The following is an 18,115-nucleotide window of genomic DNA, read 5'->3' as shown; positions in this document are numbered from 1 at the left end:
ATCTGAGCAAGAGAATATACCTTTAGGTGGAGAGAAAATTAATCAATCTGAACAACAGTATATAATTTCAGGTGGAGAGAAACTGAACGTAAATGCACAAGAACACATACCAACAGACGGAGAGAAAATGAATCAATCCGAGTCAGAGTAATACCTTCAGGCGGAGAGAAACTGAATCAATCCGAGCAAGAGAATATACCCTCAGGCGGAGAGAAACTGAATCAATCCGGCAAGAGAATATACCCTCAGGCGGAGAGAAACTGAATCAATCCGAGCAAGAGAATATACCCTCAGGCGGAGAGAAACTGAATCATCCGAGCAAGAGAATATACCCTCAGGCGGAGAGAAACTGAATCAATCCGAGCAAGAATATACCCTCAGGCGAGAGAAACTGAATCAATCGAGCAAGAGAATATACCCTCAGGCGGAGAGAAACTGAATCAATCCGAGCAAGAGAATATCCTCAGGCGGAGAGAAACTGAATCAATCCGAGCAAGAGAATATACCCTCAGGCGGAGAGAAACTGAATCAATCCGAGCAAGAGAATATACCCTCAGGCGGAGAGAAACTGAATCAATCCGAGCAAGAGATATACCCTCAGGCGGAGAGAAACTGAATCAATCCGAGCAAGAGAATATACCCTCAGGCGGAGAGAAACTGAATCAATCCGAGCAAAGAATATACCCTCAGGCGAGAGAAACTGAATCAATCCGAGCAAGAGAATATACCCTCAGAGCGGAGAGACACTGGATATATGTGAGCAAGAACATATACCCTCAGACAGAGGAGAAATGAATCAATCTGAGCCGAGTATATACCTTCAGGCGGAGAGAAACTGAATCAATCCGAGCCAGAGTACATAACTTCAGGCGGAGAGAAACTGAATCTATATGCGCAAGAACACATACCCTCAGACGGAGAAAAAATGAATCCATCGAGCCCGAGTATACACCTTCAGGCGGAGAGAAACTGAATCAGTATGAGCAACAGAATATACCTTTAGGCAGCGAGAAACTGAATCAATACGAGCCAGAGTATATAACTTCAGGCGAATACAAACTGAATCTATATGAGCAAGAACATATACCCTCAGACAGAGAGAAATGAATCAATCCGATCCCAAGTATATACCTTCAGGCGGAGAGAAACTGAATCAGTCTGAGCAAGAGCATATACCTTCAGGCGGAGAAAAACTGAATCAGTCTAGCAAGAGCATATACCTTCAGGCGGAGAGAAACTGAATCAGTCTGAGCAAGAGTGTATTTCCTCAGAGGTTATGTATTCGGTGCACTCTAGGATTCTAATGACATCTGAACACACATCTCTTAGAGAAAGTTCAGGAGAAATATCCAAAGAAGAATATTTGGCTCAAGGTAAGGTATTCAGTGGGGGACTGGGAACTGAAGCTGTACCAGACAAAATAGAAGGACAGGAAATGACCAGAACCTTTCTATGCTGACTCATGCAGACTTCACTGAAAGCCATTCTATCTACAGCAGTTTAAACAGCAGGCCTGAGAGTCAAACCAACATGAACAACTTGGATATAGAAGAGTCCAACAGCACAGATGATGAGTCGCCAAATGCAAGCCAGTATTTGCAACCTGTCACCAAAGCAAATCTAACTGCAGATCAGGAAGACTTGTTAGATGTGGCGGTCTCTCACTATGAGGATTGCAATCCTCTTATTGAACATTCTGCAGAGGAGGTCACTAGCTATCAGGCAAGTAATGAATGTCTTCAGACAGATGAATGGGAAGTCTTAGAAAGTCCAAACAAACACCTAGAATCTGGAGATCCTTTTGCAGGTCACAAGAGAGACTCCGAGAGATCATCCAAAACTGACAGCGAAGGCCGGGACCTCCACAGCTTCCTCAGCTCTGGTGTACACAACAACTTCTGGGGTTCCAATCTGGAGACAGGAGCCCCCTATCAACTGGATGAGCCATATGACCATGTGACCGAGCTACCCAATCAGAACCTAGCCTTGGCTAACAACCTAACCTGGGTGGATTTGGAGAATCCACAGGCAACTAATTGGAACACAAAGATGGACAGTGACACACCTAAAGCATCCACCCTTGAAGAAGAGGACAAACAGATGCCCTCACAGGTGAAGCAGCTGGTTTGTAGAGATGTGGTAGAGGGTGTGAATGTTACTTCTGAAGGTTCTGAAGATGAGGGAGACTCCTGGTCATCTGGGGAAGAATAGGAACAATTTCAGCATGGTTTCTATAAGGAGTAAAGTAGAAGTAACAAGTGTTACTGAGAGTGTAAAACTATTTACATTTTACAGGCTTTTGAATTTGAGCATTGATTCACATTGATCCTCACAGTGGAAAGTAAATGAAAAGATAATTTCATCCAAACATGAATGTACTATGTCACAGAATGTCATGACAATTCAGTGCTCTCCGGGATCCTTGGGATGTCCCTAACCTAAACCCTAACTATAACCATAATCCTTACCTACACAATTTAAAATGTCAACTTCAATGGGGTAGGGACGTCCCAAGGATGCGAGATAGCACAGACCGTCAAATATTTATGCTGTTTTCAAAAACCAAAGTTGTGCTTTGGTGCCACCCTGCTGACACTAACCACCAGTGTACCTACTCCATTTCAAGACATTGAGGGCCATTTCTTGTAAGTTTTACAAATTGATGTTTGAATAGCATTTTTTTTTTTTTTGCCACCCCCCCTTTGAAGAACAAAAGTAACTTAATTAAAAACCAAAGAAAGGACATTTGAAAGTCAAAGCATTCTGAAGTGCCATTAATTGATAGTTGATTTGATTGCACTGATTGAAGGAAATCAATTCGAGCAAAAGTGAGAACCAAGGTATTTCACTGCACAAGACCTTGTTTTTTCTAGTAGCAACTTTTATCTTAACATCTTAAGTCCGTTTGATAAGGACTCCAGTTGATATATACAGTGCCTTCAGAAAGTATTCATACCCCTTGACTTACTCCATTGAATAGTGTTATTTATGATTATAATTTGATATTTCAACTCACACACTACAAGCAGCAAATCAAAATGCATTAGTCACCTGCGCCGAATACAACAGGTGGTAGACCTTACAGTGAAATGCTTACTTACGAGCCCTAACCGACAGTGCCTGTTTAAAAAAAATACGGATAAGAATAAGAGATAAAAGTAACAAGTAATTAAAGAGGAGCAGTAAAAAATATCAATATATACAAGGGGGTGCCGGTACAGAGTCAATGTGCGGGGGCACCGGTTGAGGTAGTATGTACATGTAGGTAGAGTTAATTAAAGGGATTGTGCATAGATGACAACAGAGAGTGGCAGTGGTGTGGAGAGGGGGGGCGGCAATGTGAATAGTCTGGGTAGCCATTTGTCTAGATGTTCAGCAGTGCATGGTTTGAAATCCTAGAAGAACAGTTTGCCTTCATTTTATTAAAGCGTTTCACAATACAGTGTCACAACGTATAACTAACATACAATGAAACATGGTACCATATTAGTTATGCTTTGTTCACGATTACGGCAAAATAAACTTGTGTTGTTTTTTGGCTAGTGTTCTCTCTGTAGAACATACATGGAAAAATAAAACAAATTGACAAATATGTTTTATAATTTTATTTTTGCTTAAGAACTGTGTATGACTTATTTCATGATGCATGTTTGATATTACTCTACATTGAAATATTTACAAAAAGCTTTTGAAAATTGAAGGGAGAAAAACAGAAATATAAACAAATAAACACACTACGGTCCATTTTATTGTTTTATTTAACTAGACAAGTCAGTTAAGAAACAATCAGTTATTCTACAATGACGGTCTATTATCCAGTAGTCTCTTCTGATAGAGGAAAGACCAGCGCACAACGGGTTCTGAGATTAATTATCCAGTGTCTGTTGAAATCTGGATGAAGCTCAGAGGAAAGTATACCCTTAGACCAGGCCAAGAAAACAGCTGGCTTCTCCCTCAGCATCTATCCGTTTCCTCTGTGTATTACATTAAAGTGAGTGAGACCCAGGGGCGGTGTGGGAGGTGAGATTTGGCACCATCCCAGCTTTACTGACCTCAAAAGCAGGCTAGCTAACAAAGCCGCACTGGGCCCTCCATAACAAACAACCATCCCATGGGAAGACCGAGGGATAAAATAGGCAACAAGGAACAATGGATGACCTCACCTCCTCCTCTTCCCGCCTCCTTTCCCCCTTTTTTGTCATTCATGAGTCAGTTTTCAGAACAATGTTGGCTATTTTAGCTGCCGGTTGCCTGCTCACTGCCCAAATCTGTGCAATGACTGATTGAATAAAGGGGGGAACCACAGCCATTCACAGAGAGAAAGGCTGGGTGCTGGAATGGCATTACGGCAGCTGTCTGGCATGCTCTTATTCTCTAACGTCTATGGCTCCTAGTCAGCCTTATAACTAGCTATGACAATACAACTTTATATATTCAGTTCGGGGAATAAGAATAAACTAACTAGGTTATATAGGCACAAGATGATCTACAGTATATGAAATAACAATAATTATATAAAGAGATGTTGTGGATGGACAAGCTATGTCTATCCCAGGAACACATGCCCAGTGCTATTAATAGAAGAATAGTTTCCTGACAAACAGCCAGGATGACCATATCTGATGCAAGAGGCTGAAAGTGCTTGGTCACTATGTCCGGCTGCGACCAGAGGCTCCATTTCAGCTGGGCCATTCTGGCTAACATGGGGGGAGGGGCTCAGCTGCAGGGCTGGTGTGTGTGTGAATTTGACACAGGAGGGATGTAAAACTATACCAGCTCTCTATAGGGAGTGTGTTTGCTCTCCTTCAACAACCATCTGTCATCCATTATTCCCTTTCTGTTGATTTACTCCATGTGATGGAAGACCTGTAAAATCAGACGGAGGAAGGGGTGGCTCCTTAGCTGGTCTTCCTTTTCTCTGTTCTAAATGTTCAACTGGCCCACCCCTTGCAAACAATGGGCTATAAGGAAGAGAAATGTTAGACGTGCCATGTTGTAAACAGAGTAGAAAAATATATTTAAATCAGTGCAACCTGATGCATATACAGTATGTACTCGTTCTATTAGACTCAAATAATTGTATGAATACATCACTAAGGACAAGTGCCACTTACCAAGGACAAACAAATGACAAAGCACTTTAGACAGAGCCGCTTCTGACAGGGTTTGGCTCCAGCTGCTATCTCACAACCACATCAGCTGCTCCATAGAATGTGTGAATCATTCTCACATAAAAGGTCCCCTTATGATGAGATAAGGTCATGTATGGCAATCAGCAACAGTGTAACAGAAATAATCACACACGTCCAGCCAATGACCTTGATTGCAATAGTGGAGCCACACCCTGGCTCATCCCTGGCCACGTGACACACACACACACACACACACACACAAACACACAACGTAGCTTGCTCTCCGTAAATAGTGATAAAAGGATGATATATACGCAGGTTGCCGTTTATTGTCATGAGTCTTGTCCTGGAGGCAGAACTGAGTGATTTCCCCTTAGGCCAGCTGCAAAGTCAAAATTGGCTAAATTGTAATAATTGATGAAAACAACAATGATAATTTTGGTCTTCATTTAAGGTTAGGCATTAGGGTTAGCAGTGTGGTTAAGGTTAGGTTTCAAATCAGATTGTATTACTTTGTGGCTGCGCCAGCTAGTGACCACTCTGCAGAGCTGCATCCAGAATAAGATTCATGACAAAAAACGCTAACCTGCGAGGTATACTGCCACAGACTGAGTGGTCTGGATTATACATGATTATTAGTTGGCCATTGCCACTGGAGACAGAAGAGTGTGTCTGAGACATGTGCTCATGGGCTACACAGGACAGAACAGCTGCCACTTCCAGCTGCCACTATGGTCAACTGTCTGGAGGAGGGGGAAATACACCCCCACCACATCGCTCCAATCCTCTTGTCTCATTACTTCATCTCTCTCATTCACAAAATTGGGACTCAACAGGGTCTTATTTATTAAGTATTTGTTTACTGTGCAATTTAAATGTCCAATGATGCATTTAGAAACTGAAATCTTGCACTTCTTTAAATAAGTAGAGATTATGTCAGTGGAAAAGTTAGCATGCAGTGAATAGACGCCTCAATACAATATTTCTCCATTAGAACTCTTCCAAGTCTCTCCTTCCAAGTTCATTTGGCTTGCTCTTTTCCTCCCATGACAGTTATGATTTAGAAACAGAGGGATTTTATATCAACATTAGTTTTATTTGTATTAATCTTAGTTATGTCATTGAAATACCGTGGCGTAGTGTCTCACATAACATGCAGTTTAAGTCAGTTTATCGCTTCGCTTGCGAAAAATTGAATGCTTTAAATGTGATTTGATATAATAAATGATTTCTAGAAACATTTCCATTTCGTAAAACTAAGAAAAAACAGAACAAATTTGGTTTAGGTTTCGGCTTAAAATAATTCAGTAGATCTGAACACGTGATAATGATGCCCAAAGCATTACCAGCACATGTGATGACATCTTATGGTGAAAATACATCATTCCACGTCACAGATCTCTGGCAATTTATAAACTACTCTCTCAACAGTCCCATATTTTTTGTCACTTACCAAACATAGCTGATAAATCACGTTTCAGAAAACTTTTTTCAGAAAACAAGTTTGTATTGATAAATGATCAAATGTTTTGATGGTGAACAACACAAATGCACATACTAATGTAAATCATAATAACAAACCAAACCCCCTTGTAGGTCAACTTGTCTATTTAATATATAAAATACGATAAAACATAAGCAAAAAGGGGAGGGTAAGAAGGGACAAATGGATACTTTGGTACAATAACAAACACTTTTTTTGTAAAAGCAGTATAGAATTTGTAATAACATCAGTGCATACTTTATTTATGAAAATATACACAAATTGTATATCATTCTCCAAAAACAACAAAAAAACGTAATTTTGTTTACAACAAAAAGCAGACTAGCCGAACACAATATATTAGCTATAATAGTACTTTTTTCTTCAATTTCTATTTTATTTCTGTGTGATGTATATTCTTATTGATATTACATTTCATATGTATTTCCTATAATATGATTCATTCTTTTTTTGTGTTACGCCCATGCATTGACATCTTTGTGTCTGGTCAGAAATAAATTAAATGTGTCTTGTCCTCACTTTACTATCTGTAGACTAAGTTTTGTACATTTGACAAAAAATTGCAGCATTGAACTGGTTATTATATTAAACTTGTTTACCACCTTTCATGATCTCACATGTACTAATATTACAACAGCGGTTTTGTTTTACGTCATAAATCGTGCAATTTTAGTACACCCTTTGAAGAAAAAACAAAATGAAAAATGAAAACAAAACAAAAATATATTTATATATAATAAAATAAAATTCAAATAAAACAAGATTCCTAACCTACACAAAACCGCAAAAAATAAAATTGCCTTTTCTATATCATCATTACAATTACCATCGATGGTCACAATAATGATAATATTAACAGTAATAATAGCAATTATCATAGAACAATTATAATAAAAACAGACAATAGAACTGTCACCAGCACAAATTAACACTGGAAAGTGAGATTCTCTAAACATCATTCATTATACATGGGGAATATGGGGGCGCAGGTTAACTATTGTCATGACGATTGTCTTTTCATTTGTGATTACAGTGACCCTTAGTGTTGTTCTGAGATAATGTCAGGGCTTTATGCAACACCTCAATTGGCCAACGTCCAGAGTACTAACCAACCATCTCCCCATAGTCTGCTTCCACTAGTCACCATTTAGTCTAGTTATGAAACATTGCTTCATGGCGTGTGGCACTATTCAAGACATAGCTACCATTTTTATGAAAAAAAACGAACATCAGGGTCAATGTTTTGTTCAAAGCTTAGGACACAACAGTCTTACAGTCCAAGGGTGTGCGAACATGCCGGCAGTCGTGATCTCTCTCTCTCTCTCTCTCTCTGCCATCCGCCTCTAGACGATCGTCTAGACTCCTGACGAGTCAGGCTGCACAATCCCTACGGCAACAACTACAACGATATAAAACGATAAAGAGCCAATGGGAGGTCATTTGAACCTGTTCTGGACAGAGTGCAGAGTATATGCGAATATGGTGTTTGAGTGTGTGGAGCAATGAGGCGTTTTGGCAGAAAATTGATAGTGGCAGGGGTCAAATGAGCGTGAGATGGACTTGTCTTAAGTCACTGGTAGGGAGCGGTCGAGTTCACACCACGGTTCAATGAGTGAAATACTGTAATTAATTAATGTGGCCAGGGAACTCTCCTCTAACAGAAAGCACAGGGGATACTTGTCTGGCTAATGTGTGTAAATGTGTTTGTGTGTGTGTTGAATGAGTTTGACGTGCCTGAGGACATGCAGACATGACTATCCCTTTCTGGAGGACACCTGGCTTTTAAAGAGAGGGGGCATTTTGGGGGCTTGGGGGGAGGAAGAGGTTAAAGTGCGCTCCGTCAGAGTACTAACCACTGCTCACTCAAACAGTCCAATCCACTGCTACTTCCTTTTCTGTCCCTCTAGCACCCTCACTTGGCTTTGCAACCTAGTACACCTATGTACACACACATAAATAGAAAGACAGATCCACTGAGAATCAACACATTAGCTTTTAGGGATATCCTGCTGAACATATGTGAACATATATATCTATATACAATCCCTGTCGTCTATCGTTTTCTCTGCATCGTATGCAGTTCATCACTTACTCTCAAGATCTGCTATCGCTGCTGTTTAAATATATATTTATATGCTCTATATGTTACCCTCAAAAAACAATGTCCCTGCTATACAAAAGCCATACAGAAGGAAACAGAACAAATTGCTTATATACACAGTTCTTCACTTTTTCTCCCAGTTTACATCTCCTATTCAGAGCCTTCTGAAACACAGGCATTGTTTAACAACAACATTTTTTGTGTGTGAGTGTGGATGGATTTGAGCGTGGGGAAAATTGAAAAGTCAAGAAGGTAGTAAAAAAAAACACAAAAAGAGCATTTGAAATAAATATCACAGAACAGGAAACACACGCAGCATCTGAAGTTGATCGGTAGGTATCTGTAGCATGTGTCATAGAGCTAGGGCAGCCCTTCCCTGATAAAACAGTATTTGACCTAGATAAGGTATCGATGTTTCAGATTAAACAGCTATTTGCATGGTTCTGATTAAATACCTGGCTAAAACTAAACAAAACAAGGATCATCCACTTTAGAAGAGTAAATCCTGTCTTCTAAAATGGATAGCTAATCAGTTTGACTCAGTGAATTTTGGGTTCTCAAATCTAAAACAGAAATGTTAATAGAAATTTAAAGATGGTTGATGGACAACAGTCAGACAGAGAGAGGACGTAATATATATTTTTAAAAAACAGTTAAAATCTCATTCACCAATCTCATACTCTTTACAAAAACACCAAAAGCTGGATATAACAGTGCCACTGGGCAGATACAAAGAAGTGGATTCATTTTGGTTGTTCTACTGTTTCTCAACAGAGCAGTGCAGCTGGACTAGAGACCTACTGTGGATAAAAGACAGGAGGATACCAGGTGTGTATTATGTGATGTAGAGGGTAAACAGAAAACCCAGCAAAGCCATTAGTCAGTCAATAATCAGTCAGTTTTCTAGCTGCTCTCTCTCCCTTCAAAACGAAAAGGAGACCGAGCCAGCTTGAACAAAAGAGAACTCATTCATTCCAATCCTAATCTTGTCCAACACACTATGTTGACATGTAATCCCTGGTTCGGTGACTCTGCCCCTATAGAGGGTGTTTGTGTGAAAGTGTGTGTGTGTGTTTAGTACAATATAGTGTAAAACAGTATGTAGCTTGTGTGTCAACGCATACATTTGTGAGAGAAAGAGTGTGTGCAAGAGTGTAAGAGCATGCGCAAATGGGTGTGTCCGGTGCATGTGTGTGTGTTTGTGTGTGGTGGAGGCATGTGTGTGAGGTCAGCATTTACTGTACATACGGTAAAAGGGTGGGGGATGGGGCATCTCTTCCCTTCACTCTCTTGTTCTACACATCTATGTGACCCAGGTGTCCAGTCTCATTCTTTTCACGTTGGCCCCCTCCTGCTCCTGCTGCTCCTGAGTGGACGAGGGCCTCAGGAGCCCCATGGCCGAGGAGGCCCCTCCCTGGTGGTGGAAGTCCTGGGCCCGTCCTTGGGCCCCATCGTCCCGGTCACCCTCGTAGGAGCTGCCGTTGCTGCTCAGGCTGCCGACGGGCGAGCGGCCCTGCAGGGTGGACGGCTCCAGGCGCAGGGCCCCTGGGTACTGGCCTGACATAGGGGCCCCTGTGATGGTCACTAGGCCCCCTCCTCCGGCACCCCCAGCTGTGGAGCACGGGGTGCTGCGGTCGCGGTTGGGTGACACGGGCTCCGACTTGATGCTGATGTTGGGGTTGGTGTTAATCGTCAGCATGGTGCCCTGAGGTAAGTGGCCCACCGGCCTGGAGGGACCGAGAAAAGAGAGAAATGGTGAGACGTGTGCTGACATCTGCTGGTCAGCCAGGGTAACTGCAACACTACTTACAAACACACATATCAACATCACCATGAACATCACTTTAAATACAGGAGCCCAGAGAGGGACCTGCTAACCAGCACACAGTGTAGTAAGCGCTGATGGAACATAGAGTCAACATCTCCACACACTAGGTTGAGGGGGGGGGGGATCCTAGATGACAAATGTGTCAGCAAATTGAGTAGCGGAAAAACAAACAGAACCTTGCAGAGAGAAAGAATGTAAGTGTCCCTTCTATGAACTGCGTAGGTCTTCAATTCTATGTGCCGTGCTCTGTGTTCCACCCTACTGTTCATACAGCTCATGTTTTCGCTAATTGCTAAGGACAGGTAATGTTTCACTGCTAAATGTTTTAGGGAACACTGTGTCATGACGTAGCTTTTAAAAGCGACTATAGGTTGAGGTTAGACACACGAACAGAGACGCAAACAGACTGGATGAAAAGGCCACACGGAAGTGCAGGGTCCACAAGCCATGCAGACGGACTCTGGATTCCGAAAGACCACTCCCATGCCTTGTGCCATGTGTCCACAGTCACTTATCTTTAGCATTTAGTAACTCATGCAATTGTACCCAGACATCTCCAACTTCACACCCCGCCAACAAGTCCCATCTGTAAATTCACACAGCCCTCAGCACCCTCCCCCTCTCTCCCACACCACTCCCCTCGATTGGAAAAGCCAACTCACTTGAATCACTTCACCCTTAAATCAGATCACCCTTCAAAAAAGGTCCAACGCAGCCGTTTTCATCTCAATATCAAATACTTTCTGGCTAACAATTAAATACCTTACTGGGATTGTTTTCAATTAAAATAGTCAAAAAGAAACAAACATTGCTTCTTAGCAAAGAGCAATTTCTCATGAGTGTGGAGTGGAAAACTGAAAACTAGCTGTTATTGGCAAAGAGGTTTGGACGTCACCAGGCGGTAAATTAGTGAATAGACCAATAAAAAAGATATTCACCAGGCAGGCAAAAACTCCATCCCACAAAAACAGGCAGCCATTTTTTCCCAAAAGTATTTTCAAAGAGCTCTTACACTAAAAGGGCCTTTTCACAGTTTTATTCCATCCTCAGTGTGGAAATATACGGTGAGCTCCGAAAGTATTGGGACAGTGACTCATTTTGTGTTGTTTTGGCTCTGTAGTCCAGCACTTTAGACTTGAAATTATACTATGAGTTTAAACTGTCAAGCTTTGATTTGAGCGTATTTTCATCCATATCGGGTGAACCGTTTAGAAATTACAGAACTTTTTGTCCCCCCATTTTAGGGGACCAAAAGTATTGGCACAAATAAGAATAGAATATATTTCTAAACACTCCTACATTCATGTGAAGGCTATCATGATTACGGATAGTCCTGAATGAATCGTGAATAATTATGAGTGAGAAAGTTACAAATATTAGATCCCCAAGACATGCTAACCTCTCACCATTAGAATAACAGGGGAGGTTAGCATTCTTCGCGGGGTATGATATTTGTGTGTCTAACTTTCTCAGTGATCATTATTCACAATTCATTCAGAATTAACCCTAATCATGGTAGCATCCCCATTAATGTTGAAGTGTTTAGGAACGTATTCTATTCTTATTTAGAATAAAAGTGACTCCAAAATGATTGGTTACAAAATAAGGTGAAACAATAAAAACAATGATGTAATCATTGCGTGCTAGGAATATGGGACCAAATACCAAACTTTTAACTTCTTTAATACACATAAGTGACAGAGTGACAGAGTGACAGACAGAGAGTGATATTGAAAGGAAGAGACACAGACAGAGTGAGTTAATAGTAAACGGTTCACCAGATATGGATGAAATATATGAAATATAATTCTAAACGGTTCACCAGATATGGATGAAAATGCCCTCAAATTAAAGCTGACAGTCTGCATTTTGTCATTGTCTCATTTCAAATCCAAAGTGCTGAAGTAAAGAGCCAAAACAACAAACAAAATAAATCACTGTCCAAATACTTTTTTTGCTCACTGTACATAACGCACAGGTAAATCATGTTTTTGACTGCACTGGGCCTTTAAGCTAGTGTACTTCATATTATTTTATATATTCACAATTGCAGAATAAAAGATGCAAGAACGTGATTCTTTACCATACAACACACACACATACTCTCGCTCATGTGCACACTCACTCCCTAAACCCTCGACTGTGTTACTCTGCCTCTATGTGCCATTTTATCAAGTGTAAGCCCGGCATTATGGACTTGTACAGGTTGATGGATTATAGTGCCACAAGGGTCCTGTTGCTATGGAGAATAATACGGTCAGAGTCAGCAGGCTGGTGACAGTGATGAAGGCCCGCTCTTCAGGCTAGCTCAGAGCGCTAACACAGCTAGCGCAGTCAGAAGCACACGGTTACAGTACAGTACAGTATAGCGCCATTTCCCAAAACCTGGTCCAGAAGGACCATTGTGTGCACAGTTTTCACATTAAACCAATCTCTCAATAAATGAGCTTAAACTGAGTTGATAGTGAGTTTCATGGATGATTATTACCAGTAGCTTCTGTTGAATAATTATTGGATCTGGTTTTAAATGAAAACCAGCATGCATGGGGGTCCTCAAAGACCAGGTTTGGGAAACAGTGCCATGCTGTGTGGCTAGTTATACACTGAAGATAGAAGAGGCTGGTGGGAGGAGCTATGGGAAGATGGMCTCATTGTAATGGCTGGAATGGAATAAATGGAACGGTATCAAACACGTCAAACATTTGGAAACCACATGTTAGACTCAGTTCCATMTATTCCATTACACCCATTACAATGAGCCCATCCTCCTATAGCTCATCCCACCAGCCTCCTCTGACTGATGAGATATACAGTACCAGCAGAGACCCTCTTCCCTGCCAAATAGCAAGTTTGATTGAGAGGCCATGCTGTAAAGGGAGGGTAAAAAAGAAAGTTTGAGAAACTAACACACGGAGGGTGATTCAGAAACCTGCTCTCCATTAATGTACATAACAGACAGCCCAAAAACTTGGCAGAGATAGAAAATACTTATTATAAACATGACTAAATCACTCTACATTCAAACTTAGTCAAACATTGGGTATTCATTTACTAAATAAAATGTAATTATAGACTCATCATTTTGAATTTATTGACCAAGATATCAATGTAGTCCCTAAATAAATGTTATTTTATTGATTCTATTATTTTTCCCTTTCCTGCAATGTAGAGTAATCAAGCTGGAGTGGATGTGTTGATACAATTATTCCCTATCCTGTCGCCTGTGCAAACAAACAACTATTCCTTGAGGAGAAAGGAGCTTTCTCTGAACTAAACAGGATATTATGTGCACAGCACACAAATCAGCAGTGTGTACACAAACAACTATTCATTACTGTGTACATTGTAAAACATGCGTAAGGTAGACACATAAAGGTAAACCTTTCCCTGAACAAAACAGCTGGAGACAGAGAGATAGAGATATAGGGAGAGAGACAGAAACACAGAGTGAGAGAGTGAGAGAGTGACAGAGTGACAGACAGACAGAGAGCAATATTGAAAGGAAGAGACACAGACAGAGTGAGTTAATAGTGATAGACAGATAGCAACATACTGAGGTAGCGAGTTGTGTGTGTGCACCATTTCTCCAATGCAAAAGGACATGTCCTTGACACAGAGACAGAGACAGAGACAGAGACAGAGACAGAGACAGAGAGACAGAGAGACAGAGAGACAGAGAGACAGAGAGACAGAGAGACAGACAGACAGACAGATTTCCTAAACAGGAACCATTTCTCCAAAACCCCTTAAACCTCCTCAACTCAGACCCTTTCTCTCCTGAATGCATCAGCTGGGTTCCTCAAACACAGAGACCAACACATCCTGCAAGGCTGAAGGCAGCAATTGACGTGTGGAAAACGATTCAATAAACAAGTCACCGTGGGAAGGCTAGTGGGATGCCCTTGACACAGCATTAACATTTAGATTGGTGTGCTAGTCAACAGGTGCACGCTAGTTGCAGTGAGTCTTTACAGGAGGCTCTGGAATGATTGGCCACTCAGTGCAAGAGAAGGAAGGGGAGAAAAAACCCAGCAGAAATCATTTCCTCCTCGCTTCCCACGGCGAGTAACCAGGGCTGACAGGGAACGCGAGGCTTGCAGTGAAAACCCGTCAATCACCTTTGATTGGAAGTGTCTGCTCACTGCGGCTACCGTGCAAGGGAATAAATAACAAAAACAGTGGGACTGTACGTATAGCCTATGTAATCAAACGCTTGTGTGAGAGAACAAATCGTGGGAGGAACGTGCTCTTCAGGGCAAAATGAGAACGGTTTGATCAAGTGCCTTACTTTGAAGCAGCAGTTTCACTGATCTATATGAAGTATGGATGGGTGAAATCTTGACTATTGATCTTACTGTCAGGCCATCCAGGTGAGAGAGATTAATAGACCTGTGCTTCAAGACAGAAAAGGAGGACTACACTACTCATTCTTGGGTTGTGTCAATGCTGTCCTGTGAGACTGACGCACACAGCTTTGGGCGGCTGCCATATTTCTCTCTTTGGTTCCAACAATCAAAGCCTCAGAAACAAGATATAAAAGAAAGAGGAAAGACGCAGATCCGGGTTCGATACATGGCTGTGTCGCAGCCGGCCGCGACCGGGAGACCCATGAGGCGGCGTACAATTGGCCCAGCGTCGTCCAGGTTAGGGGTGGGTTTGGCCGGCTGGAATGTCCTTGTCCCATCGCGCTCTAGCGACTCCTGTGGCGGGCCGGGCGCATGCACGCTGACACGGTCGCCAGGTGTATGGTGTTTCCTGCGACACATTGGTGCGGCTGGCTTCCGGGTTTATCAAGCAGTGTGTAAAGAAGCAGTGTGGCTTGGCGCGTTGTGTTTCAGAGGACGCATGGTTCTCAACCTTCGCCTCTCCCGAGTCCGTACGGGAGTTGCAGCGATAGGACAAGACTAACTACCAATTGGATATCATGAAATTGGGGAGAAAAAATGGGGGGGKAATAAATAAATAATGTTTTACAGTGTAAGTTACATGAAATCTAAACTGTTATACCTTCATTATGTTCTTATGAGTTGTACCCAACCTGAGAGCCGCACAAACTTAATTTGATACGACAGACAGTAAATGCATGGCGATAACCACACATGTAGCGCTAGATGCTAATTCGTTCACCTCAGGTTAGCAGCGAAATTGGAGATGCAGTTAGCCATCTCCCCGTTCTGTTTCTCTGCGCCCCACATGCTGTGGACAAGAGGGGGAGAACAAACAGGCGGTTACATACAGCTACCCCGCGGCTAGCCTAGCCGCCACAATCACAGAAACCTGCATTTAGCTCTAACAATGCTAGTAACGAGACAAAGCTGACGGCTAATGAGGATCACTAGCTAGCATTAGCCTACAGCAGGTGGTCAATGCACACCTAAACCTAAAGCGCTCTTGGATCCACGTGGGGAGATGTTAATTAAGGGAGAGGCAGTTTAGGTCAGCCTCTCAGACATCCTCAAACTGAAAGTGGAGGTACATGCATACCAGAGGTGGTTGGTGGGAGGAGTTATAGGAGGACGGCTCATTGTAATGGCTAGAATGGAATTAATGGAACGGAGACAAACATGTGGTTTCCATATGTTTGATATATTCCATTCCAGCCATTACAATGAGTCTGTCCTCCTATAGCTCCTGTCACCAGCCTCCTCTGATGCATACTATACTATAGCAAGTGGATACCAGTGACGGTCTGAGGTGTTCACAGTTTGGGTCTTTATTGTAGCTAGCAACCATGCTATGCTGCTATCGAGGAAAAATGCTTCATTTCATGTCAAATGCCAATGATGCACGGCTTTAGTAAGTCAGACTTGCTGATGAAATTTTGTGCAGACAGTAAGTGCATGTGTGTTTAAGGGTCTATGGGCTATAGAACAGGTAAGTACAGAGGGATAGTCTGTATGGCATGGGTGAGAAGTTACTACTCAATGATTGGTCACATAGTATGGGGAAAGTTTTGGGTTAATTCCCTTTAACTGACACTCATGAATGGAGAGCAACGCAGATATCGGTTTAGGGCAGGGGTATTCAAACTTTTTCAGCGGGGACCCAATTTTTTCAGCATTAATTTCTGGTGACCCCATTTTTCCCCCCATGAATCTCCCCCATCCCAACCCATATCTAACGACACAATGTTAAAATCGAATGACACAACCTTCAATGAATTGCATTTTCTGCTCTTATTAAAATGAAAAGAAACCAATAAATACATTTACTTAATAATTGTTTTTGTATAATGTTCCATACACTAATCTGTACTCTTAATTGTATTATAATTTTTTTAAATATGGGGGGCCCACTAGGGGTCGCGACCCCGACTTTGAATACCACTGGTTTAGGGTGCAGCTAGCTACACTTATACAATAGGGTGACTGGGGAAGTGTACTTACACCAAATTACTGAGTGACGCCAAGCTGATCTGTTGTTGTTGTTGCTGCTGTTGTTGTTGTTGCTGCTGCTGTTGTTGCTGCTGCTGGGATACTGCTGGTTGCTGTTGCCAGGTGGACATGTTGCTAGGCAGCAGCCCTGATGGCGTGAATGTCTGGAGCGCTGTGAGATCTGCACTTGTCAGCTGGTACTCTGAGATGGAGGAAGGGGGAGGGAGGGGATGAGAGGGAGGAAGGGGGAGGGAGGGGAAGAGAGGGAGAGAGGGAGAGAGAGAGAAATACTCACACATTGATCAAAGTGAATATGCATAGGATTCACTTACAGTGGTAAATTGTGTTCTTTTCTGCCTTTGCCAATTTGGGTAATTACAGAGCAGACTGACAAAAAGAGAATAACTAAATAAACTAATCAAAAGTATTCACCCTTGTGTTTCTATCATCCACTGGTCCTAATACACTTGCTTTAAGACATACTACAGACATACAGTGTCTGTCCAATTCCCATATTCTGCAAGCTTTGCCCGTGAGCAGCGAGTACCCTTTTCCTCACCAGTGTTGTAGGCCGTCTGCATGGCGGAGAAGGGGGCTAGGAGACTGGGCGTCGCCACAGAAACCACTGGTGTGGACAGGTTCCCTTGAGAACCGCCTAACCGCTGAGCATTCTGGGGAAGACAGAGGACACAGGAAAGACGCTTGAACATCAGGACGCAGGAAGTAAAGACTTATTTTAAACCAAAAGGTTTGTGCCCACGCAGTACCATGATATTCGCTAACAGTATCAAATAGAAACGAAGGTGGGAACATCCTGGCCTGTACGGTTCATGACTTCTCTATGACACGGAAACACCAACATTCACGGCCACGTGAACGAACAGTTGGTGGAGGTGTCAGGAAGTGTTCCACTCAAATGGAGAATCATGCGGATTGATTGAGAGGCATGCATCGGGCAGAACAACCAGAGTGAGCGACAAAGTGATTGTGTGTGTGTTGGTGCGTGGTGATAGGTGTGTGAGTCGGGGCTCAGACGCTCCAGGGGTGGAGGTCATTGTGCCATTGGTGTCACCTTGTAAACAGTTTGTCCTAGTCAATGGATACACACACTCCAGAGAGTACTGTAGCCTATACACAATGACCTCCTGTCCAACCCGACATGGATTACACACACAT

At 42.3% G+C, this 18,115-nt stretch overlaps 1 protein-coding gene and 1 pseudogene across 8 annotated transcripts in view; one reads left to right on the top strand and one right to left on the bottom strand.

Annotated features, from left to right (window-relative positions):
• The first annotated feature begins 1,069 nt into the window (after nucleotides 1-1,069).
• Nucleotides 1,070-3,592, top strand: LOC139023688 (nestin-like; annotated as a pseudogene).
• mef2d (myocyte enhancer factor 2d) overlaps nucleotides 3,591-18,115 on the bottom strand; it is a 73,766-nt gene continuing 59,241 nt past the window's right edge. For 4 of the 8 annotated variants that reach the window (XM_023980009.2, XM_023980012.2, XM_023980011.2 and 1 more), the window contains 5 exons: nucleotides 17,499-17,610; nucleotides 16,952-17,141; nucleotides 15,693-15,761; nucleotides 13,382-13,432; nucleotides 3,591-10,464 (listed from right to left, as the gene is read on the bottom strand). In XM_023980009.2, coding sequence (XP_023835777.1) covers nucleotides 10,041-10,464; nucleotides 13,382-13,432; nucleotides 15,693-15,761; nucleotides 16,952-17,141; nucleotides 17,499-17,610 — 846 coding nt within the window. In that variant the 3' untranslated portion in view covers nucleotides 3,591-10,040. The remainder of the gene's footprint in view (nucleotides 10,465-13,381; nucleotides 13,433-15,692; nucleotides 15,762-16,951; nucleotides 17,142-17,498; nucleotides 17,611-18,115) is intronic. The other 4 variants (XM_023980015.2, XM_070437372.1, XM_023980016.2 and 1 more) reach the window with 2 other exon arrangements.

This window comes from Salvelinus sp. IW2-2015, linkage group LG35, assembly GCF_002910315.2.
Source record: "Salvelinus sp. IW2-2015 linkage group LG35, ASM291031v2, whole genome shotgun sequence".
In the NCBI taxonomy this organism is placed as follows: Eukaryota; Metazoa; Chordata; class Actinopteri; order Salmoniformes; family Salmonidae; genus Salvelinus; species Salvelinus sp. IW2-2015.
This window is presented reverse-complemented; position numbering and strand designations above follow the sequence as displayed.